The sequence below is a fragment of the Tarenaya hassleriana genome, unplaced genomic scaffold (assembly GCF_000463585.1).
Source record: "Tarenaya hassleriana unplaced genomic scaffold, ASM46358v1 Cleome32, whole genome shotgun sequence".
Taxonomy (NCBI): domain Eukaryota; kingdom Viridiplantae; phylum Streptophyta; class Magnoliopsida; order Brassicales; family Cleomaceae; genus Tarenaya; species Tarenaya hassleriana.
In genome coordinates this window covers 1,439,339-1,460,622 of record NW_010966372.1, presented here as the reverse complement: position 1 = coordinate 1,460,622, position 21,284 = coordinate 1,439,339, and the positions used below count along the sequence as shown (strand labels likewise).

Below are 21,284 nucleotides of genomic sequence, written 5' to 3'. Positions count from 1 at the left end.
CCAAATTTTGCATAATGATCGGATTTGCTCTCCTTTTAAAATTGTGGCTTAAAAAAAAAAAGACAAAACGAAGGTTGGTTTGGTTATTAGATCCTCAATTTATATGATTGAGATGGAAGTAAAATAATGTGGAGACAGAGAGTATGAAGTTGCACATGCAAGTATTTTATGTGCCTCTCCTCTTGTCTATTAATTATATAAAGAACTTAATATTAGCGGCATGGTATTTTGTGTATCCAATGCTCAGACAATCTTAGGAGGGAGAGAGAGATGATGAAGTTGAAGCCGAAAAGGTTTGGGATTAGATTTGGGCTCGGGAAAAGCCGAAGCAGAAGCAATAACAGCGACGGACGGAAAGCACAACAGAAGGGATTCGGTGGCAACAGCAACATCAGCGAGACAAAATGGGAGATAAGGCCAGGTGGAATGCTTGTCCAGAGGAGACAAGAGAGTGCTGGCGAAGACTTGATCTCCATCAGAGTCTCTACATTTGCTCGCTCTCATCTTCTCTCCGTCGACGCCACCTCCACTTTTGGTACAATACACCCCCCATATACGTACAGCATACTAATCCTAACGAAGAACTTATATGTGCATATAAATATACGCAGGAGAGCTGAAGATGGTGTTGTCGCCGTTGACGGGATTGGAGCCAAAGGAGCAGAGGCTACTGTTCAGAGGAAGGGAGAGAGAGGAGTGCGAGCATCTGCACATGGTTGGCGTTGGTGACCGAGACAAAGTCTTCTTGTTACAACCTCCTCCCCTCGTCCCTCTCGCACCGACTCCCGTTCTTTCTTAAATTCCATCTACTTGGTTAGTTTTATATATATCTTACTCAGCACAAACCTTTTTTATTTTAAAATGTGCTCATTTCATTTTTTCACTTTGTACATCAATTACAATCTATACGTATATGTATCACATAAATATGTCGTGATTGTTATTCTGTTTCCAAGAAAATTTCGACCACCGAGAGAGAACTCCAACAGACGAAGGGTTTTTTTTTTTTTTTTTTTTTTTTTTTATAAAACAGCCCGTCCATAATAAAAACGCACACCAAACATTCCAACACTCCTTCCACTAAAATATAAGGACCCCATAAGATGCAAATAATTCGATTTTAGCCCCGCTCACTTGCCCTCGATCTCAATGACCCTCCTCTCAGGCCTCTTGCCCTCCTCCTTGGGGATGGTGACGACAAGAACACCGTCCTCCACGCTCGCCTTCACTTCCTCCGTCTTGACATTCTCCGGCAGCCTGAACCTCCTCCGGAATTCTCCCTTGCAACGCTCCACCCTACGCCACGTGCCACGTTCCCTGTCGCCGTCGGCCTTGCGTTGGCCGCTGATCTGAAGAACTCTGCCGTCGTCAACGACTTCGACTTTGACGTCGTCCTTCTTGAGTCCCGGCAAATCAGAGATGAACACGTGGCAGTCCTGAGTCTCTTTTCGGAGTGCTCAGAACCGGGCATCTGTTCACCAGAGACAGGAAAGGGTCGTATGTCTCGTCGCCGAAGAATCTCGAGATGAGAGACATCTTGATATTTCTGTACGGAAAAACAGAGGAGATTGATGTTCGTCGCTTGGGAGGGTGAATCTATATATGCGTGTATATACATATAAATGATAGGTAGATCTTGAAGTTTCTCCTTTGATCAGGAAGTGTGGAGATGTTCTACGATGTTCTTGTCCCAATCCTTTTTCACGTACGTTCGAGATCGCTGGTTAGACATTTTTTTTTTTAAGAAAAGGACCAAAAGGGTTAGCTTCTGACTGGTTGAGAAGGTTTGGTGAAATCTGTGTAAAGCCGAATTGCATGTATTTGGGAACTCTATAGTTTCATATAAACCCCCAAATATACCTCTTATCCAATTTACCAAACGAAGGTGCAATTTATATGTACGTCTCATTTTCATTGCACTTGCACTTTTTGGGTTAAGGTTTTGCTCGCACGCACGTGTGCGCTATTATTTATGAGAAATCGGATTTTAAACTAATTAGGGACCTAAGCCAGAATCGTACCACTCCACTAGATAACACAAATGTTTTATAATATTTATTGAAGAAACAATATATATAACACTGAATTAAACCATTAAATCCTCGATATGATGAAGGTATATCGGTAGAATTGAATACGGCCTCGTGTCGAATCACTGAAAAACTTGTACAAATAAAAAGCATCACCCTGATGTCTTAGAACGAGAAGAAGAAGAAGATGCCAGAGGCGGCAACGGTGCTGAAGATGGATAGCTTGGCCGCGGAGGCGGAGCTCTTCTTGGGTTCGGGAGCGGGAGCGGGTGAGGCCTCGGCGGGTCCATCGGCGACGTCGGATTCGGGAGTGGGGGCTGGCGGGGAGGAAGCGGTGGGGCCTTCGCTCTCGTCGCTGGGGGAGAGGGCGTAGTCGTCGTCGTTGGCGGGGGCGGGGGAAGAGGCAAGCGGGGACGGGGTCGATGCCTTGGGTGCGCTGGCGGAGGGCTTTGGAGCAGCGGCTGGAGCCTTCGTGGGTGCGGCGGTCGGAGACGGAGACTTCTTAGGGGAAGCGGCCGGTGCCTCCGCGGCGAAGGCGGCTGCCACCGCCAAGAACATGAACGCAACAGCGACAAACAGGCGTGCCATTTTATTTTATTTTTCTGTTAGTAGTATAGAATATAGATGAGATGCCCCAAAGCTGAAGCAGTATTTTCTATATCGAGGAGGAGTCGAAATACTGCAAAAGCTTTGAATGGAGGAAAAGGAGAGGAAGGGGGGAGAGGTATTTATATGGGTTTTCAAGTTAAAGAGTTTGAGAAAATGTAGGGAGTATCAACGGACATGAGCCAAAACTGGAGATTTCGTTGCCTTGTTTTTTTCAAAAATAGAATTACTAATATTGCATTTCCTTTCTTTTTTCTTTTTAAAAAAAAAAAAAATAGAAATCCTATGGGCTAATCGAATGGGTTTAGACAGTTGGGTTGGGCCGATACATATTGGGCATGCTGCAGATTAGACTACATAACCCAAAAGATGTTACAGCATCTTTTTGATTTTCAGCCTGAAGGAGACATGGCACATAAACATCCCCAAGAGCATGGTCGAGCAATAATTGTAATGTGAAAACAGTGCTTAAGATTCTGTTTGCGATCGTCTTGTTGCTCTCTAACTCGAGTTCTAGCGGTGAGGAAGCAAATGTGTTATGTACATTATACATAACTCCGTGTGTGTGTGTGTGTATATATACACTTTTTTTTTCTGGTGGGGGGGGGGGGGGATCTAAAAGCAAGAATGCATGCGAGAAGGATGATGTCCTCAAAGAATGATCACACATCTCTTCCCATTTTCCAAAGCATCACATGTTTTACATAAAAAGTCTGGGAATCCCCTGCGGCTATATATCTACATGCATGCGTAGCATCCGCATATCACCCACAATTTATCATGTACAAGTAACAATGACATATATTAATAAAATCTCCAACTGGTGGCGGAGTTAAGTAAAAGTAGACTTCTGATCACCACTCAAACCATAAATTACAACCCATTTGCGTAAACATCACAATCACAAATCAAACGTCTTTCTTCTGCAAGAAGAGTATATAGTGCATACTCCTCTACCTCTCTCTATATATAAACATGAACATGTCCATACGTAAACATATATGGATTACTCGGAGCGTACTCTATCCAATCTGTCCACACTCTTCCTTCCCCTCTCAATCTGAAGATGGTCAACGCTCTTTCCGAGTCTTGTCGTGGCAGTCTACGCTTCTCCTCGACCGATCCAGATGCTCAAACGATATTCTCAGCTTGCTCTTCTTGGGTGGCTTCTCTTTGTCCTTCCTGTCCGTGCTCTGCCTCGGCTTCTCCCTCCTGTCCGCACTCTTCCTGGGCATTTCCAAACCATCCAAGGCGCTGCTGCTCAAACGGCTCCTGTCTCTTGACGAGAATCTCTCCACCGTCGAGATGAACTTCTTCAGGTGCTTTATGTACTCAGGGTAGTGTTCCAGATCACAGTGGTTTCCACCTTTGATCCAAAGCGGCTCGTATTTCTCTTTGCATAGCTCCCACAGTTGTTTCCCATGGGAACAGTCCACAACTTCATCCGAGGTCCCCTGCACATGCACTCATTTATGCTCAAACCACACTAAAAGTTCAATTTTTTTTTTCCATGATCCAAAACCTTGGTGGTTGAGCAGAGCAAGAACACAGTTCTCGGTTATGGATCCAATGGCATGGTAGTTTAGAAGCTACCGGGTTTACTCGGCAATGGTTGAAAATGCAACTGAAACTCGTCAGAGATTTAAAATTAACAGAAAAGGGATAGCATAATCAGTCGAACATATCAGGAATGACCATATCAGTTGGTTGGTTCACCTTACTCTTCCTGTTTTATTTGATTGTGGACATCAATTTGCGGTTGCAATAGATCACTTGTTAACAGTTTGTGTTTCTAAGAGTTAGAAGCAGCCTTGCCGATATACAATTCTATGCGAACTAATACAGGCATCTATGTGATGAGAGAATGCGATTGAACTTACATGGATGATGAGAACCGGGCAATTGACATATGGAATTTTGTCAATATTCTGCCAAAACATCAGCAGAAAGAAAAAAACTTTACACTTATAATGGGAAGAAGACTATTATTAGAAAGAAAGATTGATAAAATAAATATGTTTCTACCTTGTAAATATCGAACCAGTAGGTTTTCTTCACAGGATACATTACTCTTAGACCTGAGAGAATGGGGCTGTGAAGGATGACTGCCCTCAGCTGTGGCAATCGGGAAGCGAGATCCAATGTAGGGCCACTCCCTACGGATTGGCCGTACAGGATAATGTCTTCCTGTTTTGCACCATAGCTTTCTTCAAGACAATTATAAGCAGCTTCAATATCAGCATATGTATTATGTTCACTTGGCTGTGTCATAAGCAAGACAAGATTCCGGGTTTAGTCCTTCACTCTAATGTAACACCATAAAATTATCGTTATCTCTGCTCCCTGAAATAGAAGAACAAACCTTTCCAGTTGATTGTCCATACCCGGAATAATCATACCTGCAATCACATTTAGAGTTGGTCAACCAGTAACACATCTTGTTTCAACACAAGGCAGAAGCATGCAAAAAACTCATGCTTGGTTATTTTTCAGCCATTTTCATTAACGGATTGCTTAATGAAACATTGCAAATGAACGGATCATAGCTGAATATAGCCACACACTTGAAAGTTCATGGCATACTTGGTTTATCCAATGTAAAGGTAGGCTTTGAACTTCAGATGCTTATATGTGGATTATATGAATATGAATGTGCACCAACATGATACGGCATGTTTCAACCCAAACCCAGTTTTGGTTAGTTGTCATTGCAACGCAGCTGAGAGATTAACATCAAAACAGAAACGTGATCTGACATATACCAGCTCAAACAACGGAGACAGAGGCCTAAACAAACAAATTTGAGGATTCGAAAAACCAAAATTTTGGGGCCTGAAACTATTTCATCCAACCTAAACCAAAACTTCATCAGAGAGAAAGCCAAAATAGAATGAACATTAGGTCTTATGAAGCTGATGTTAACGACAAACAGTAGTCTAAACCAAAGGTCTGATTAGAATGAACTCTGAAAGGAAGCATAGCCATGAGAATCATAACCAGAAGTCACAATAGCGTGATCTAACAGAAGAATCAATCATACAGCTAAGAAGAAGAAACCTAGAAGAAAATTCTCCAAATTCATCTTTTCTCATATACACAGACCAAACCAACAGGTGAACGAACTTGATCTGTAGTCGAAGTTACAAGGAAAACGAAAAGGAAACACGATCTGATCAAACCCCATACCAGTTATCACTAAACGGACAGAAAAGGCCAACCTAAAAGCTAATCATCAGAAGGGAAGAAGAAAAGTCTACAACTTTGATGGTACCAAGAACCCAAATCAAACCCAAGAACAAACCGCAAAGCTGACAATCAGAAAACAGTGCGAAAGTTGAAAAAAAAAAAAAGTTGATCATACCCTAATACCAACATCGCCAAAGCGAAAGGAAAAAGCAGCTAATGTTTCCAAGCAGAGACATTTAACAGAAGCCTCAGGAACACAGCAAAAGGAGAGAGGAGAAATGGGAGGAAAAGGGCACGGACCCCATGAGATTAACCCTGAGATGGATGCTCAATTCGATGAAGAGCTCGTACATCTGACCCAGATCGGCCGCGTTTCCATGGGAGTAGAGCAGCGTAGATGTGGCCATGGGGTGTCTGACGTACATAGCCACAATCTCCGTACCTCTGCGTGTCGGAAGCTTTAGGATTTCGACGTTTTCACGGTGGGGAAAGGGGCTCAGCAGCAAAAGTCCAGTGAGTTCGTCGGTCACCAGCTTGTACGATGGCGGGCTCGGCGGGAAAAACGCGAACTTCGCCGCCACCGATGACGTCACCCCACCCATCTCTCTACCGGTCCCTAGACGGACAAAATCCTATGGCTCCGCTGTACAAGATTGAGATTGGAGATTTTGCCTTGGGAAGAGAGGGGGAGAAAGATATGGCGGATTGAGAAGAGACATTGGGAACAATAAGCGCCACTGTGCAAGCTGAAAGGGAAAAGGGGAAGATGAAAAGAGAAAAAAAAAAAGGGTTTTGGACAAATTTATTCTGTTAATTTAATTTAATTAATCCTTTCTAATTATCGGATAAATTTAATGAATGCTTTTTCTTTTTTAATGCCACTGTTAAAAAGGGATATGATAATATTAAAATCGTACTTTTATGATAATTTAAAATGAAATATAAATATATTAAATGAATTTTTCAACGAATGAGTTGCGCTCGTTGATTGTTTCTGTAAAAAGCTCGGATGAAATGATACGATTCAACCTATAATAATTAATCATGCTCCCTATGCTTTTGTGAATGGAATAATGCGTCAAAGTCAAACACACACACACACACATACATTGGGTTGGTGGTGTAGATTTGGGAACCTAGCAGTAATTATTAATTAACAACACACAAGGTGGACGTGGACCCGAGGATATTTGGTTTTATTTTCTTGTTTGGATTAATCAAATAATAGATGGGCGATGTAATTTTATAGTAATTCCTAAAGCGACATGTTTTCATACGGACCACACATGACATGACATGAAGGGCACATCGACATATGCGAAAAGAAAGTGAAATATCAACAACTAACATAAAAGCAATGGAAGCCATTTAAATAAATATATAAAGAGAAGGGGTATGTTGGTTTTGCCTCAAGAAATCTAACAAAGGGAAAAGCCGTCATGGAGTGGTGGACCTTCACTCTCCTCTCTTGTGACAGCTTCCATCCGTTTGGAAACTTTCCAAATTCCAACGTGACACGATGACGGGTGATGCCATGTTATTAAGCCCAATGTATACGCTCCAATCAATGAAAGCATTTTATTGATAAAATTATCACAAAATACACTTCAATAGACATACATGGATAGAAGGACATCGCCTCCACAAAAGCCAAACCATGCATGGCACTGGCAAAACGAATTCAGATTCGGCATTATTTACGTATTCATACGACCCAGAAACACGTATTGTCAAACTGGGAGTTGACTAGAAGTTGTAGTTCTCTTCATCGCGGAGGAGCTTCTCGTCGTGGCAACAGGCGAAGCTGAGGTACTTCTCCATGGGACGGTGGCATTCGAAGCAGTTCATCTTGTCCGGAATGCGACCGCTCCTTGCTGTGATGTGGAAGTCGAAGTGGCTGCATGGCTTCCCTGTGTCCCTCAGTATCACGTCGAAGTAATGATCGTATATCGCTTGCTTGTATCCTTTTGTCGCCACGTCTGTCTTCCATGTACGGTCGTACTCGCTCACTGTCCTGTCTATCGCACCGTGTGCGATCATCACTATCTCCTCGCCTTTGCTCAGCAATGCCCATCCTCCTATCTTGTCGTAGCTCAGTATCTTCTTGATTCCTTGCATCACCTGCATGCGTCATTGTATTTAAGCCATGCCCTTCTCTTTAATTATCTTACACAAATGCATGCATCTGAATGCGGGTTTTGGAAAGCCATGAATCCAGAAGAGTGATGTATAGTCGTTAGTAAATGTAAATGGCAGGATGTATAAGGATGACTTACATCGTCGTGGTCATCGGCCTTTCCGAGTTGAATCTTGGAGTACAACATGCTCTCGAGCCTGGTCCAGAAGAACCACATCATGGCCGGGTCGGTCCAGCTGTAGCTCAGATCTCGTGCCTTGACGGTTTCACTGATCCGCCGGATCTGTTCTCTGTGGCTGTGGTTTCGTTTTCCGACGTAAGCCATCTCCAGTTTGATGTTGGCGTCGGTTGCCGTTGCTCTCGCCGCCTTTGTGAATCTCTCTATCCAGCCCATGTCCTCTCCTCCGTATAAGAATATGTACGTTTCTGGCTTTATCTGATACGCACACAGCGTAGGAACCAAAACACAATCAATGGACTCGATATCGTTAGCTCAAATCTTATCGAGCGAAGACCTTGGGTTTTATGAATTAGTGCGCATGCAGACACCTCAAAACGGAATCTAGGTTTTCTTGTTACCCAATCGAGCGTTTCTGAATCTAGACCAAACCCATCAAACCAAATGAACATGTGTTTCAGAAGTTTCAAACTTCCCAGCTGTTACCGTCAAATCCGGGACGAACCCAGAAAACGCGACCGAGTTTCTGATCGTCGAAACTCAAAAAACAAAGATTAAAACTTTGATTAGCTCGCTTACCCAGCTGAAAATGATAGGATCGATGCCATCGACGACGAGGTTGAGGATCCAAGACTCTCCCCTCCAAAGCTCTTCCTCGCGGGTTCTGGTGAAAGGGAAAGCAGCAGTTCCCCAAATCCACATCATGTGAAGGGCGTTGAGACTGACTTCGTTTCCTTGCGGGTCAAGCACCGCCAGGATCGGCTTGTTCATGAAATGCCATCTCTCTCTCATGAACTTCACCACGTGTCTCTGTATGATCTTTGGGCTGTCCACCGAGAACCTGCGGCCAAATCGAAAAAACGAGTTCGATTATGTATGTCCTGGTTTTACCTATTTAGCAAGCACAAGATGTGGATTGGAGGGGGGGATGTTAACCATGGCATAGTGGAGCGGAGAGCCTCGAATTTCTTCTGGAGGGGGAGAGAGCGGTCGTAGTCATCGATAGGGTCAACAACAGGGATCCAGACAACCTCGTAGGGCATGTGAGTCTTGCCGTCATGTCCCATTAAGTTCTTCCTCGAGTCAGTGTAGATTTGCTCGAAAGTCCTTAACTCATCCTGTGATATGTTCAGGTCTGAGATGAGGAGTAAGACTGTCTTCCTTCTCAGCACATCCAAGTGAACCTGCAAATCAGGGATTACGCATCTTTTTTACAATGCCCCATGTTTAGGTTCTGTTATCTATCTGTGAATCGATTGCAACGCTCCGTGTGATCTGAAGAAAACCTTTTTCTTGGTAATGCCGTCTTGAAGAGGGGAGATGTCATCCTTGGGATAGATCAATGCCTTGAGAACTTTCATGTTGTCTATGTGAGTTGCCTCAAATAGAGCATACAGCTTCTTTAGGGCCTCGGAGCTCCTCTGGCCCTCTGCAAATCAAGAGTATCGGAAAACAGTTATTATAAGCTTTTGGGTTGAAACATGATATGTTATAAGAGACTAACCTATGTAGCGGTGACAGAGCCGCAGTGTTTCAGAGAGATGCTCGTGAATGTTCTTGAGCTTGTTAGCCAACATAGATACTTCCCATGAATCCATCTGAGTGTTCATCATCCTGAAACCAATCATGACAGTGTATTTCCATCAATATCGCACACTAAAGATAGTGAGAAGAGAAAAAAAAACGTACTCATGGCCCATGGCTGTGATCATATTGATCTGAGCAATGCAAGCCACGACACTGCGTATGGTCCAGTAGACAGCAATGGGGATGCTGGCAATGGTTCTTGAGAGCTCAGGCACTTCCGGAGTGATGTAGCGACCGGGCAGCTCGCTGAGTTCCACAACGCATCTGGTGACGTTCTTCATCTCTCGGATGAGGTCATTGAGGGAAGTGGAGACTGACTGGAGGGTGACTCTGTTCTGGACAGGGACAAGCTTGAGCATGGCCAGGGACTTGGCCAGCTGGTTCTTGGAGTAGAACTGGACCAGGAGCCAGAACTCACCGTAGTTCAAGGCGAAAGCAGCGAGGGTCAGGACCAGCTTCCCGTCCCAGTGGAAGCTGGAGAGATGCTCAAACACCGACATTGTTATCTGGTGGGCGTCTGAGCCTGTCAGCGACTTGTAGGCTATCTCACATGCCACACGATCGACTGCATAAGACACGCTGTCAAGAACGCTCATCATATGAGACTGCAGCATCTTGTCCTCTGTGCTCGCCGGAAACCTCTGCACAAAACAAAGGAAAATACATGTATATGTGAATGTGTATACAGAAAGACATGCAGATGGATATCATACAAACACTTACAGAAGCATCGTCAGCGTCAAGAGTGGCGCGGTCGAGAATGTCTTCGACGAGGGAGAGAAGGCCACCCACTTCGAATTCACGGGCATCTGGGGAATGAGTGTGCTGAATGAGCTTCAGCATCACATTCTCATCCCCCGACGTAGTCAATCCCGTGCTGTTTATTTCATGGGAGCCTGTGGCTTTTGCCATTTGGCGAGCTTGTTCGTTCTTGATCAGCGACTCCATTTCTCAATCAACACAAATGCTTCTGGGATTACAATGGAGATATTGTGAGTTCTTTTTGTGTTTGTAGATTGTGTTATCGTCTCAGCGCCTTAAATACAGGTTCAGGCGAGGAGGAATCCACTTCTTTGCTTCAACGGCAATCAAAATTACAGGAATCCGGCAACTCCCTTCAACCTTCTTTATGACCTTTATTCTTGGTTTTGTTCTCGTTTCCGGTTCGTTCCTTTGTATAAGAACGAATGACAATTCACCATAACTCCTAAAAGATCGTCATGGGAAATAGCGATGGATACAGTTACAATGATCCATTCTTTGACTCTGTTCAATTTCTACAAGGATCGTCCAAGATTCCGATTTCTGGTTATACATTACGTATATATATGTACATGATAGATGATGTTGACGCAAGGTTACAAAACTGCATTTAATTTATAAAAAGATATGCCACGTACCAGTAGATATATACAAAGCTAAACAGAGGCAAAAAGTCTAGAGTTCGGTTCAATACCGGAGCATTGTTATGGAATAACAAGACACGACAGGAAACACATTCCTTGCTTGGATTCTCATGTTATTATTATTTTTTCACTTTTGCTTTTGTTTCTTTGTCTCTCAAATTAATTTCAAGAGTGAACTTAACAAAAGGGTGATATTAAATTTGATTCTTTGCCTGCTTTGGGGTAAAACTATGGAATTTAATTTCATCAGATATATATAAAATGGGAAAACAAAAAACAAAAGCGAAATTAGTCCCACATATGCATATATATGTATATATATATATATGTAAATGAAATGTTTCCATTTGTCGAAATGTAATAATAATACATGGCTATGAGGAAAAGGAAATATAAAATGTTTGGTTCTTCTCTGTACCGCACACCTTACGTTGGATCTGTCCTTTGTAAGAGTTTTTAATGGCGGAAACTGCATGCATGCACGAAACACAAACACTATGAATGTTGTTCCATACATAACCTTAAGTATGATCGATCATCTCTTTGTATATATATTTGTCAAAAGCTGGTCTTCTTTTTTTCTCTGTCTTAGACAGGTTCTTACAATCCCACTTATTCCTGTATCGCTTTCCAAGCTAAGAAGAAGTAACTTGTATGGTCTGATTTCTTTATTAATCAATAACCGCCATGCATTTAAAAAAAAAAAACTGTGATATATGATATATATCCATTTGAAAGTTACTGCAAAGCTTATGCCTTTTATACAACTTTATCTGATGTTGTTTTCGAGCTAATTAATATTATGTTATTACAGAAATTATTTCGAGCACTAACTCAAATTAATCAAGAGAGAGGAACTTTCATATGATCTATAAGCGCTTACAACATTTTTTTTTAATTATTTTCGTAATGATGAAACTCATAAACACAAACAACGTCAAGACTCAAAAGGTCTCAGACTGACCCATCACAAATTTATTACAAAGCTTTTTCTTGACATTCATAAACCGGACGGAAACAACATGCATGCCATTATAGTATATTATTATTAACCGGAGAAGAATCACAAGCTGCGGGTCACTCGAGGCAGCACTGGAACAAGTAGAACTTGTCCATGGTCCTGCGACACTCAGTGCACTCGACCGAGTTCGGAATGATTCCAGAAGATTCAGGAAGCATGAACCTGGTGCAGTGATGAGGCGGACGGCGCGCCATGAGGTGATCATAGAGCGCTCTCAGAAAACCCTTGGAAGGAATCTCACCGCTCCACTGGTCAAACTCAGTCAAAGCGATCTCGAACACATTGCCTTTCGCCCTTACCATCAGCTCCGATGCTCTGCTCACCAGCCCCCATCCTCCACCTTCTCCTCCATAACCTAACAGAGATGTTATTTCTTGCAGGACAATGTCTTCTCTCTCTTCTTTTCTGGTGGTTCTCTGTTTCAGCACACGTTGCTTCGATTCCCACATGCTTTCGATTCTGGTCCAGAAAAACCATATCTGGAAGATGTCCACAAGAGTGTGGCTGATCCTCTCCTCCCTGATTCTATCTATTATGGGCTGAAGCCCATTTTTCGGGTTCCTCTTCCCGACGTAAACCATCTCCAGTTGGATGTCTGCGGCCTTTGAAATCCCACGCCATAGATTTGTGAAGTTTCTGATCCATTGCATGTCTTCTCCTCCATAGAGGCATATGAATTTTCCTTCCGCCATCTGACACGGACAAGAAAACAAATATGATCTTTTTTAGTTTGCCTGACACATAAACAAACGGTAACCAAAACTAGAATCTTAAAGAATTAAAAAGCGTTAAAATTACGAACCTGAGTTAAGGAGTGAGGATCAGTGCCGTCGATCAAGAACTCGAGGTTCCATTCTTGCTCAGCCCAGAGATCACGTTCCCTCGAGTTGGTGAAGGGATGGGCAAAGGTCTGCCAAATCCAGATCATGGGGAAAGCGTTTGTCGACACTACTTGCCCTTTTGGGTCGAGTGCTACGAGGATCGGTTTGGTCTTAAAGCCCCACCACTCCTTAATGAACCTCAAGCTGGCTGCACTTAACATCCAAGGCTCTCCGAGAACGTACCATTTCATGCCGGAATGAAGCGTCTCGTACTTGGTTTTGTCAGACTCTGTCCAGTGATCTTGAATTGGGACCCATAGAATCTCGAAGGATTGCTGCCACGCATCATTGTAGAGCTGTTCAAGAATATACATCTCTCTTTCGAGGTTTTCAAGGTCTGATATCAGAAGCAACACGTTCTTCTGGGACAAGGCATCGATTCCTACCTGATTAATGTTGAACCAAGAAAAAAAAAAAAGAAAATAAAGTTACCATGTCTTTCTTGTTTTCTTGATTTTCAAGAGTTGACTGGTGTTGTATTGGTTGCTTAACCAACGTGAGTTGAATTAACTAACTTGTTTTGATCTTAAACAAAAACGTTTGTCTGAAAAATAAAAATGAAAAACTGGTGCTAAAGCTCATGTTATTTTTTTACCCGTCTCTTCGAATGGCCGCTTCCGTGGTAAAGAAAATCGATTGATCTGAAAAGACGAAGCAGGGGCAGGACAATATCGATGTGAATCATTGTGGTGAATATCCGAATGAGTTCTTGATATTCGTCTTCGGTCTTTTTTTCCTCTGTAACCAAGCGGGAGAAGCTGTGATCAGAGAGTATACCTCGGACAGAGAAAGTGGGTGGAGTTTAGTGGTGAGCAAAGCTTACTGATACTGTCGAGAGATTTGTTCAGTTGTTCAGTCAGGTAGGCATTGATCTTTCTGAGCCGTTCGCTGTTCTCATGTACCTCAGAGACTTCCATAAACGACATGACTTGGCTGAAACACATGCAAGAAAACCGAATATACTTCCATAAAACACTCCTTCTTGAAGACAAAGTTGTTTTTCTTTTAGATAGTTGTAGATGATCCAAATACCAATGGAGAAATCAAGAATTGAGGTTTATGCTTCCGTGTGTTTTTCAAACTCTCTTTGTCCACTCTTTGAAAAAAAAAACAGAAACTAAAAATGAAGACAAATAACGAACACTTACTCCTGTCTGAAGCCGCTGACGCAGCTGATCTGAGAAGTGCAGAGCAGAACACTGCGAACAATCCAGTAAACAGCGATGGGAACGTGGCCAGTGAATGCCTCTGTGATGTAATGAGGTGGGAGCTCGTAAATCTTAATGATAGTAGTGGTCAGATCAACCATGTCCTGCATCAGCACTCGGGATTTCTCAAGACGCTTGTTAAAAGATGTCTCTTGCGAGGAAATGCCTGGGATCTGCTTTATCATTGCCAGTGATTTTGTGAGCTGATTGGTGGCATACGTTTCAGCCAGCAGCAGGAAAACACCGTATTTCACGGCCAAGGCCGCTAGGACGAGGACTGCTTTTGCGTCCCAACGGTACTTGGAGATGAGAGACAGAACTGAGAATGCGGCTGTGTGACGGCTGTCCAGATGAAACCCTGAGGACATCAGGCCCTGAGACTCGCCCCCATGCATGCACTTGCATTCGATCTACCAGAGATACACGAGAGACATAAATCTTAGTGACTTGTATACACATGGGAAAGTAACTAAAAGCACTGCGCTATGATAAAACCTCGCAGGAAATCTGATCGATGAGCTCTGCAAATGCTTCAAAGGAGGTGTAATCAGCATAATCCTTGAACACGAGCGGCGCCTGCAAAATTGTAATAAGTTTCGATGGAAATCACTCATTATTGCTCTGATTACAGAATATCTAAAAGTTTCTTGGAATGGAAGAAAGCGTGTCTAATGACTACAACCTTGGAAGGAGAGCGGTCGAGGGATGGGACATGAGACTTGAAGATGTCATGGACGATGGAGAGAAGGGAAATGACATCGAAGGAGAGCATGTCGGGGCTATGAGTCTTGGACACTTTTTCCAACATCACCCTGTCATCAGAAAGTGCAAACATCGGCCTTCCTCCTCTCTGAAAAGGCGCCTTCTTTCCCAATCCCAGTCTTTGACCCAATGGCTTTGGGAATATCAAGGATTGCTTGGGGAGACCATCCTCTGACTCATGAGGCCGTACGCTCTTTGGCACCACATCACTCAGCTTCTCAATCTCATGAGAAGGCGGTTTTGGAGCAAGGTGATGGCCCTCTTCCTCACCAAAGGGTTTTTCTTCTCCGGTTCTTGGGGCTAAGGGACGTCTCTCTCCTACATTTTCGGGGACCTTATGCTCAGGAACTCTTGGGATAAGAGAGACCCTTTTGAGAGGATCGTCAGAGGCACCGCCAAGGGGTTTTGGGACCAATGGGAAGTTTTGGGCCATAATTGAAAGAGATGGAGAAATGTAGAGGCTGAAGAAGCAAAGAAAGAAAGCAAGAGAGATGGAGATGATGGGGCTGGGGAGTTGCGTTTATATATAAGTTGGAGGGTACAGAATAAAGGCGTGAGGGGACCTTTGAATCAACTTCTTTGCTTCTTCTTTGGTTTTATCAAAATGAGCGTTGTGACCATCACACTTGTTAGCCATTTGATTCCATTAACCAAATCTTTACATTTTACACAAATCTATTTCATGTTTATATTCCTTAAGGATCAAAGCTAAGTTTTATTGTCTTTTACTTACCATTTTTTTTCCTTTTGTAATAATTGTTATTTCAGGTACTTGTGCATATATAGATATATAGTGCCTAAAAAAAAAGATTGCACTTGTGGCCATCCTTGTGTTCCTCGTTGCATGGGGCCTGAGGCTACCTTACTTGGGTGGGTGACCATTGAACAAGAACAGGAAGAATCACAATTAAAGTGAAAAAAAAAGGAAGGCGGTCCCAAAGAAATGATATTTACTTCTTGTCGAGGCCACTAACCCCACAAGAAAAAGCAAAACCTATATATATATATATATATATATATATCCTATATGTCACCGCTATTCAGCAAAACAGCAAACTTGTCGATTGCATCGAACTAGTGGTATAAAGGTTTGAAGCTCTTATAAGCAACAAGGGCATAGAAGGGGTCGGGTCCAGAAGAAAGACCAAGAAACCCGAGGAGCCGATCAAGAACAGACGTCTGGTCTCCGCCTCGGACGACCTCAGGCTGAGTGAAGCCTTCAACGCACTGAAAGTACTGAACCACCAACTGGACGCGGCTGTAGCCGCTCCCTTCCCTCCATTCCCTTACGGCCTTTTCATAAAACATCCTGTTGCTAAAACTCACTATGAACACTCCTCCCGCTTTCATTACTCTGTTCGCTTCCGCAAACACCTGCCACTTTCCTCCGTTTATTCAGGACCTCCTCATTTACAAAAACATTAATCAACCGAATCGGTTTACCTTTTCGGGTTCTTGGAGGTACTGGACGCCGACAGAACACAAAACCGAATCAAAGGTCTGGTCGTCGAACTCGAACCTCTGGTCTTCGTTAAGATCCTTGACGAAGAAGTAATCCAGTCTAGGGTTCCTAGCGAGCTCTTGTGCATTAAGACCATGACCCACCACTTTCTCGTACTTAACCTCTTCCGGTAAATGGCTTACCCATGAGCTCATCAGGTCTAGTACGACCGAACCGGGCCTTATCCGCTCTCTGTACAAATCGGTTAAGGCGGATATGAACCGGTCGTCCACGTGGTTCACGAAACGCGGGTAGGAATAGAAATCACGGTCAGGATCGAGGTTCAGTTTTGTACGGCCTTCGTTGCTGAGTACCAGCCGTTTGATCTTACCGGCCGAGGAGGATGGTCCCGGTTCGGTTTCATAGGGTCTGTTTGATGCGCTCGAATGTCTCGGTTTCAGAATTTTGGGTTTGGATTGAACTGGAGACGCCTGTAGGTTGAATCCAAGGGAATGCATCTACGCCTTTTCTTTTCCAAAAAAAAAAAAACCTTTGAAACTTTCTGAGAGAGGAGCGACCTTATACTTGGTATGTTTTTGGATGGAATACGAGTGGTGGTGATGATACTTGGAATTCTCTTGGGTTCGGATGGAATGCTAATGGGCTGATATTGGGCCTTTTATGAAATTAAAGAAGCCATTCACGAGAAACGAAGAAGATTGACTTGTATGATTTAATTTCTTCCTCACTTTGCCCCTTTGCCATAATCTCATAAAAGGCATACTTCTGGTGAAATGTAAATCAACACCAATATTCATAGTATATAAACACTTTTTTTAAAATATCAGGCAGAACAGTACATTCTGACCTTTAGGAAAAAAAAGAGAAAAACATAAAACAATCAATCACGAGAGGATTAGGATTACATGTAAGCCGGAGGGAGAGAGAAGGCATTGCTGCTTTGCAATGATGGGTCAAAGGCATACTTGAGACAAGTAGGATTAACTTGCATGAAAAGGTAATTGCCAGCGAAGAGATCGCCGAAATGGGCCTGGCTCTCCTTCAGCCTCTTCAACACTTTGGAAATACCTGTTCTGACCCCCTTGGCCTTCTTCCTCAAGAACCTCCTCAGTTTATGAACCCTAACCCTGATCCTCCTCCTCCTCCTCCTGAGTCTGTTGAACCTGTAAGGATACTGTCTTCTGAAGCTTGGCTGAAGGAGATGGATTTCATCCAAGCTACCTTCGTGGGTGAGCCTCTGGTAAGGGAGACTGATGGATGAGGCCATTTCCTATGCAGGAGGAGGTTCTCGGTTTCAGAGGAATAAAGAGAGATGCTATCATGTGAGGGAGGGATGGTGAGTAAGCAGTTGGGTGTTGAATTTAATGCAAACCTCACTTTCTGTTACACCTTAGATGTGGTTTAATGGCTTTTGCCACCCGTGGTCATTTAAAGCCCAATTCAACCAGAAACCATACAGGACAAAAGAGAAAAAAAAAACGTGGACTTCGGCCTTAACAACTGACGACGTGGACCCACCATCACATCTTAGATAAGCATTCCATTAAAAAAAAAAAACTAACGGAGAAGAGTTATTACAATACATCATCATCACGACTCCCAGCAGAAGGAAAGAACAAACGAATCTTTTTCTTTTGTACAGAAAGACGAGATTGATCCCACAAAGAAAAAGGGGTCAGTAGAGCTTTATCCTGGTGTGGATGGGGGCGCGGCAAATGGGGCATACTTGGAGATCAGGTGCACACTCGCAACACGTCTGTTTGATATTCATCACCACACGAAACAACAACAACAACAACAACAACAACTTGTATTGATGTCTGTCTGAAAAGATTACAGTAGAGGAAGTGAAGAAGAAAGGGTGTTTACCTGATGGCCGCAACCAAAGGCCATGTCCTTGGGATTGCTCAGACATATCGGACACATCTGTTACATATCAAATACCCAAAAACCGGTTAGGACCCTTTCCCTGATTGATGAAAAAGCACTTCTGTCCGAGTACCTGGTTATCGTATGAGGAGCTTGGGGCCGGCGGGGCACTACTAACGGGCTTGCTTTCTCTCGTATAAGAAGGAACACTCGCTTTGAAACTGGGCATGTGGAAAGGTTTTGCTGCATCCATCGGAGGTGGTAGCGGAATTCTCTCGGGTATACTCCCATTTCTCCGCCTGCATAAACAATATTAGCATTCACCACCAAATGGCATGCCCAATGCAAATCATGCCAAGCTTATGTTGGAATTACCCTAATATGTTCAGCTCTATTGTCGCCTTATACTGTGAGGGAATCTCCATTAGAGCATCAAGTGCAAACTTTGTCTCCTTCCGGGACTGCTCTCTGTTCTTCGACATTATTTCCGTGAAATTCACAAACTAGAAAGAAAGAGACAACAGATTAAAAGGTTGCTCAGATATTAATACCAAAATAAACTAAGAAAAAGAAACTTTGATGAACTGAGCCCAACCAAAAAAATTTTAAAAATGAAGAGAAAGAACACTCACTTGGAAGTTATCGAATGCTCGAGCGGGGATGTTATCATCAAATTCCTTCATCATGTCCCATGGTCCATCACCAACCCCGACCAAGACAATTGACAGAGGAAGCTTACTGTGGCAGACCATGAAATCTCTCAGATCTCAGAAAACAGCCAAACTGGTAAAAGGTTTGCAAAAAACACCCACCTTGCTTGAACGATGGCCTCAACTGTCTTCTGTTCCTGTGGACTTAACTGTCCACGTTCAGTGTCAACGCTTCTTGTAACCTGAAATGACCAATTGCCTTTGCATAGTTTCTTGGGGACAAAGGTGAAATATCATCAAGCTACATGTGGAAATAACATGTAATCTCTACCTGCCCATCAGCTATTATCACTAAGACATGGTACTGGCCACCACTCTGCTCAACTATGGTCATTGCCATTTCAATGATCGGGGCAAACGAGGTTGGCCCTGAAATACAAAGTTTGCAAAAAGATAGTCACCACTTGATGAGGAAATTGTGGAATCCAAAAGGAGGTCAAAGAAGGAAAACCAACCTGCAAGCTTAAGTTGAGGAACGATTTCCCTGTACCGAGCCAACACTTCTTCAAATCCGTTACAGAATCTACCTTCTGGATAGAAACTAAACACATCTTGATCATGAGTTGATGCTGCAGAGACAAAAGTGGAGCTGGTTGATACACAGACTTCTGGGATACATAACAAGAAAATAAACGGCAGATGGGGAGTGAATACCATCTCCAAAACCATAGCATGGGATGAGGTTATCCTCGTCAAAGGCAGCTAATGTTTTTCCGATGATGGTGATTGCTTGTTCGTACGGATTTTGACCATTGCCTATAAAATGCAAGCTTTTCCTGTTGAAGGATTTGGCTCCTGTTCAAAAATACAGAAGCAAAGGCATTCAGCATCTCTCGTCAGGTATCATGGCGTTTAACTGCAGCAACCCACCTGTCCACTCATTGCTCTTGGTGAAATCGAATCCAACAATCAAATTGGAAGATTCAAGACCTGCACGTGCAAGGGCCTCTGTCACCTGTAGACACAGGCAGAGCATTCCTCCTTTAGTGATTGTAACAAGCCGGTTACAAAACGAGAAATCCAGCGATGGATGAGGCTCACCTGATCTAAAGAAGAGTAATTATCAGCTATCCTTGAATACTTCCGCTCCAGCTTCTTCCTATCATTGCCATGACTTTGGGAAGGTGGAGGATATGGCTGTGGAGGATAGCCCTCCTGACTATATGGCGCTTGAGGATAACCGTAGTTGGATGCGTAGGCTTGTTGGGGTGGATAGCTGTAGCTTTCTTGACGACCATATTGCGGAGGAGGATAGCCTTGTTCAGAATTATGTGACGTTGAAGCTGAACGGAAGGACGACGGTGAATCCTGCGTCCAGTTCTCCTTCGAATCCCCTGCCCCCATCAATTTCACCAAAACCCTAGTTCAATCGAACCTTTACAGTCAAATCAACACCTGCAAAGGACTCAGAAAGAATTGGCATTCAGCACAGAGAGATTCCCACCGGAAAAGACGAAACATTTGTAGAAATTACCAATGCGCTTCATATTTAGAGGTGTTAGGAGATGATTGGCATTTAGAAAATGAAATCACAAGAACAGCAAGTTTTCCACCAAAAAAAAAAAGGAAATTTGCTATGCAGATATAGAAAATAGGGTTTTACATGCCATAGATTCAACCTAAAACACATATGGATAAACATACCCAAAGCAAAGATTCAAACCTTTTCTCTTCTGAGGTTTCAATCAGAACCCAAAAAATATTTCCTTCAAAACGAGTCAGGAGACCTAACAGCAGGCAATTATAGCCTCAAAGGTGAAAACTTTCCTGGAAAGTTATTGAATTTTCTCGCTAACCAAACGGCTTTGAACCTAAAGGTAGGCGGCGCTTGGTCTTTGAAAGAAGATGAAGATTCAACCACGTAACCGTCACCGACTCAGAAAACGCGATAAGAGGAAATCAGAAAATTTTTAAGTTCTAGATTAAGAAAAAGACAATTTCAGAAACCCATCGCCATACTCTAATCCATTTAAACCCAGAATTAGTAAACAAGTTGAGAGAAAAAAACAACTCGACCAATCGACACTTTCCACGCAAATTTTCCATCGAGATCCAAAAAGAAAGACGAAGATTTTGTCAACTCTTTCCAACAACATTAGCCGGAAAGTTTAGGAAGAACAGACCGTCTTTCTCCGGCAAAAAAAAAAAACCCTACCTTAACGATGATGAAGAAAAGAAGGATAGGCCAAAGAAAATCTCGCCAGTTAAGGACCTTCAATGGCGTATCAAATCGGAATGCCG

The 21,284-nt window shown here is 43.1% G+C and overlaps 8 protein-coding genes and 1 pseudogene across 12 annotated transcripts; 1 reads left to right on the top strand and 8 right to left on the bottom strand.

Annotated features, from left to right (window-relative positions):
- Positions 1 to 100: 100 nt before the first annotated feature.
- LOC104821104 (BAG family molecular chaperone regulator 4) lies at positions 101 to 1,251 on the top strand. Of its 2 annotated transcripts, XM_010551875.2 has the most exons (3): positions 101 to 535; positions 612 to 813; positions 1,166 to 1,251. In XM_010551875.2, the coding sequence occupies exons 1-2, from the start codon at positions 271 to 273 to the stop codon at positions 797 to 799; spliced, it is 453 nt and encodes a 150-aa protein (XP_010550177.1). In that variant the 5' UTR covers positions 101 to 270; the 3' UTR covers positions 800 to 813; positions 1,166 to 1,251. The 2 variants fall into 2 exon arrangements, with proteins under 2 accessions (XP_010550177.1, XP_010550176.1); XM_010551874.2 differs by lacking the exon at positions 1,166 to 1,251 and having other exon boundaries at positions 111 to 535; positions 612 to 918.
- On the bottom strand, positions 1,043 to 1,672 carry LOC104821105 (annotated as a pseudogene).
- Positions 1,673 to 2,033: 361 nt separating this feature from the next.
- LOC104821103 (classical arabinogalactan protein 11) lies at positions 2,034 to 2,720 on the bottom strand. Its single transcript, XM_010551873.1, has one exon. The coding sequence runs from the start codon at positions 2,616 to 2,618 to the stop codon at positions 2,196 to 2,198; it is 423 nt and encodes a 140-aa protein (XP_010550175.1). The 5' UTR covers positions 2,619 to 2,720; the 3' UTR covers positions 2,034 to 2,195.
- A 720-nt stretch (positions 2,721 to 3,440) lies between these two features.
- Positions 3,441 to 6,424, bottom strand: LOC104821102 (protein ABHD17C). Its single transcript, XM_010551872.2, has 5 exons — positions 6,123 to 6,424; positions 4,999 to 5,035; positions 4,662 to 4,898; positions 4,517 to 4,564; positions 3,441 to 4,090 (listed from the first exon to the last, which is right to left on the bottom strand). Exons 1-5 carry the CDS (start codon positions 6,422 to 6,424, stop codon positions 3,707 to 3,709), a joined length of 1,008 nt encoding a protein of 335 aa, XP_010550174.1. The 3' UTR covers positions 3,441 to 3,706.
- Positions 6,425 to 7,374: 950 nt separating this feature from the next.
- On the bottom strand, positions 7,375 to 10,722 carry LOC104821101 (protein SIEVE ELEMENT OCCLUSION B). Its single transcript, XM_010551871.1, has 8 exons — positions 10,448 to 10,722; positions 9,827 to 10,365; positions 9,642 to 9,751; positions 9,424 to 9,566; positions 9,074 to 9,321; positions 8,717 to 8,978; positions 8,099 to 8,395; positions 7,375 to 7,943 (listed from the first exon to the last, which is right to left on the bottom strand). The coding sequence occupies exons 1-8, from the start codon at positions 10,670 to 10,672 to the stop codon at positions 7,569 to 7,571; spliced, it is 2,199 nt and encodes a 732-aa protein (XP_010550173.1). The 5' UTR covers positions 10,673 to 10,722; the 3' UTR covers positions 7,375 to 7,568.
- Positions 10,723 to 11,969: 1,247 nt separating this feature from the next.
- On the bottom strand, positions 11,970 to 15,639 carry LOC104821100 (protein SIEVE ELEMENT OCCLUSION A). Its single transcript, XM_010551870.2, has 8 exons — positions 15,566 to 15,639; positions 14,923 to 15,508; positions 14,736 to 14,816; positions 14,181 to 14,650; positions 13,856 to 13,965; positions 13,628 to 13,770; positions 12,954 to 13,418; positions 11,970 to 12,843 (listed from the first exon to the last, which is right to left on the bottom strand). Exons 1-8 carry the CDS (start codon positions 15,637 to 15,639, stop codon positions 12,208 to 12,210), a joined length of 2,565 nt encoding a protein of 854 aa, XP_010550172.2. The 3' UTR covers positions 11,970 to 12,207.
- A 279-nt stretch (positions 15,640 to 15,918) lies between these two features.
- On the bottom strand, positions 15,919 to 17,103 carry LOC104821099. The gene is made up of 2 exons (XM_010551868.2): positions 16,446 to 17,103; positions 15,919 to 16,376 (listed from the first exon to the last, which is right to left on the bottom strand). The coding sequence occupies exons 1-2, from the start codon at positions 16,959 to 16,961 to the stop codon at positions 16,077 to 16,079; spliced, it is 816 nt and encodes a 271-aa protein (XP_010550170.1). The 5' UTR covers positions 16,962 to 17,103; the 3' UTR covers positions 15,919 to 16,076.
- Positions 17,104 to 17,365: 262 nt separating this feature from the next.
- Positions 17,366 to 17,731, bottom strand: LOC104821171. The gene has a single exon (XM_010551970.1). The coding sequence runs from the start codon at positions 17,729 to 17,731 to the stop codon at positions 17,366 to 17,368; it is 366 nt and encodes a 121-aa protein (XP_010550272.1).
- A 202-nt stretch (positions 17,732 to 17,933) lies between these two features.
- Positions 17,934 to 21,284, bottom strand: LOC104821098 (E3 ubiquitin-protein ligase RGLG2-like). 4 transcript variants are annotated; one of them, XM_010551864.1, is made up of 12 exons: positions 21,199 to 21,284; positions 20,085 to 20,438; positions 19,914 to 19,998; positions 19,698 to 19,838; positions 19,499 to 19,612; positions 19,315 to 19,412; positions 19,146 to 19,225; positions 18,966 to 19,071; positions 18,709 to 18,836; positions 18,467 to 18,632; positions 18,334 to 18,390; positions 17,934 to 18,220 (listed from the first exon to the last, which is right to left on the bottom strand). In XM_010551864.1, exons 2-12 carry the CDS (start codon positions 20,385 to 20,387, stop codon positions 18,140 to 18,142), a joined length of 1,359 nt encoding a protein of 452 aa, XP_010550166.1. In that variant the 5' UTR covers positions 20,388 to 20,438; positions 21,199 to 21,284; the 3' UTR covers positions 17,934 to 18,139. The 4 variants fall into 4 exon arrangements, with proteins under 4 accessions (XP_010550166.1, XP_010550168.1, XP_010550167.1 ...); XM_010551866.1 differs by lacking the exon at positions 21,199 to 21,284 and adding an exon at positions 20,688 to 21,110; XM_010551865.1 differs by lacking the exon at positions 21,199 to 21,284 and adding an exon at positions 20,707 to 21,110.

What these genes read in the sequence shown, in the direction of transcription:
- LOC104821100 (XM_010551870.2), bottom strand. Translation starts at nt 15,639, where the DNA reads ATGGCTAACAAGTGTGATGGTCACAACGCTCATTTTGATAAAACCAAA. An exon ending in CAAATCTCTCGACAGTATCA is followed by an intron (nt 13,771 to 13,855) that starts GTAAGCTTTGCT and finishes GCTTGGTTACAG; the next exon opens with AGGAAAAAAAGACCGAAGAC. An exon ending in GCGGCCATTCGAAGAGACGG is followed by an intron (nt 13,419 to 13,627) that starts GTAAAAAAATAA and finishes AACATTAATCAG; the next exon opens with GTAGGAATCGATGCCTTGTC.
- LOC104821098 (XM_010551864.1), bottom strand. Translation starts at nt 20,387, where the DNA reads ATGGGGGCAGGGGATTCGAAGGAGAACTGGACGCAGGATTCACCGTCG. An exon ending in CAAGAGCAATGAGTGGACAG is followed by an intron (nt 19,839 to 19,913) that starts GTGGGTTGCTGC and finishes ATTTTTGAACAG; the next exon opens with GAGCCAAATCCTTCAACAGG. An exon ending in ATGCTATGGTTTTGGAGATG is followed by an intron (nt 19,613 to 19,697) that starts GTATTCACTCCC and finishes TTGTCTCTGCAG; the next exon opens with CATCAACTCATGATCAAGAT.
- LOC104821104 (XM_010551875.2), top strand. Translation starts at nt 271, where the DNA reads ATGATGAAGTTGAAGCCGAAAAGGTTTGGGATTAGATTTGGGCTCGGG. An exon ending in CGACGCCACCTCCACTTTTG is followed by an intron (nt 536 to 611) that starts GTACAATACACC and finishes AAATATACGCAG; the next exon opens with GAGAGCTGAAGATGGTGTTG.
- LOC104821099 (XM_010551868.2), bottom strand. Translation starts at nt 16,961, where the DNA reads ATGCATTCCCTTGGATTCAACCTACAGGCGTCTCCAGTTCAATCCAAA. An exon ending in ACCTCCAAGAACCCGAAAAG is followed by an intron (nt 16,377 to 16,445) that starts GTAAACCGATTC and finishes GGAAAGTGGCAG; the next exon opens with GTGTTTGCGGAAGCGAACAG.
- LOC104821103 (XM_010551873.1), bottom strand. Translation starts at nt 2,618, where the DNA reads ATGGCACGCCTGTTTGTCGCTGTTGCGTTCATGTTCTTGGCGGTGGCA.
- LOC104821101 (XM_010551871.1), bottom strand. Translation starts at nt 10,672, where the DNA reads ATGGAGTCGCTGATCAAGAACGAACAAGCTCGCCAAATGGCAAAAGCC. An exon ending in GCTCTGTCACCGCTACATAG is followed by an intron (nt 9,567 to 9,641) that starts GTTAGTCTCTTA and finishes CTTGATTTGCAG; the next exon opens with AGGGCCAGAGGAGCTCCGAG. An exon ending in ATCCTATCATTTTCAGCTGG is followed by an intron (nt 8,396 to 8,716) that starts GTAAGCGAGCTA and finishes TGTGCGTATCAG; the next exon opens with ATAAAGCCAGAAACGTACAT.
- LOC104821171 (XM_010551970.1), bottom strand. Translation starts at nt 17,731, where the DNA reads ATGGCCTCATCCATCAGTCTCCCTTACCAGAGGCTCACCCACGAAGGT.
- LOC104821102 (XM_010551872.2), bottom strand. Translation starts at nt 6,424, where the DNA reads ATGGGTGGGGTGACGTCATCGGTGGCGGCGAAGTTCGCGTTTTTCCCG. An exon ending in ATGGACAATCAACTGGAAAG is followed by an intron (nt 4,899 to 4,998) that starts GTTTGTTCTTCT and finishes CTTATGACACAG; the next exon opens with CCAAGTGAACATAATACATA. An exon ending in GCCCGGTTCTCATCATCCAT is followed by an intron (nt 4,091 to 4,516) that starts GTAAGTTCAATC and finishes GTGCATGTGCAG; the next exon opens with GGGACCTCGGATGAAGTTGT.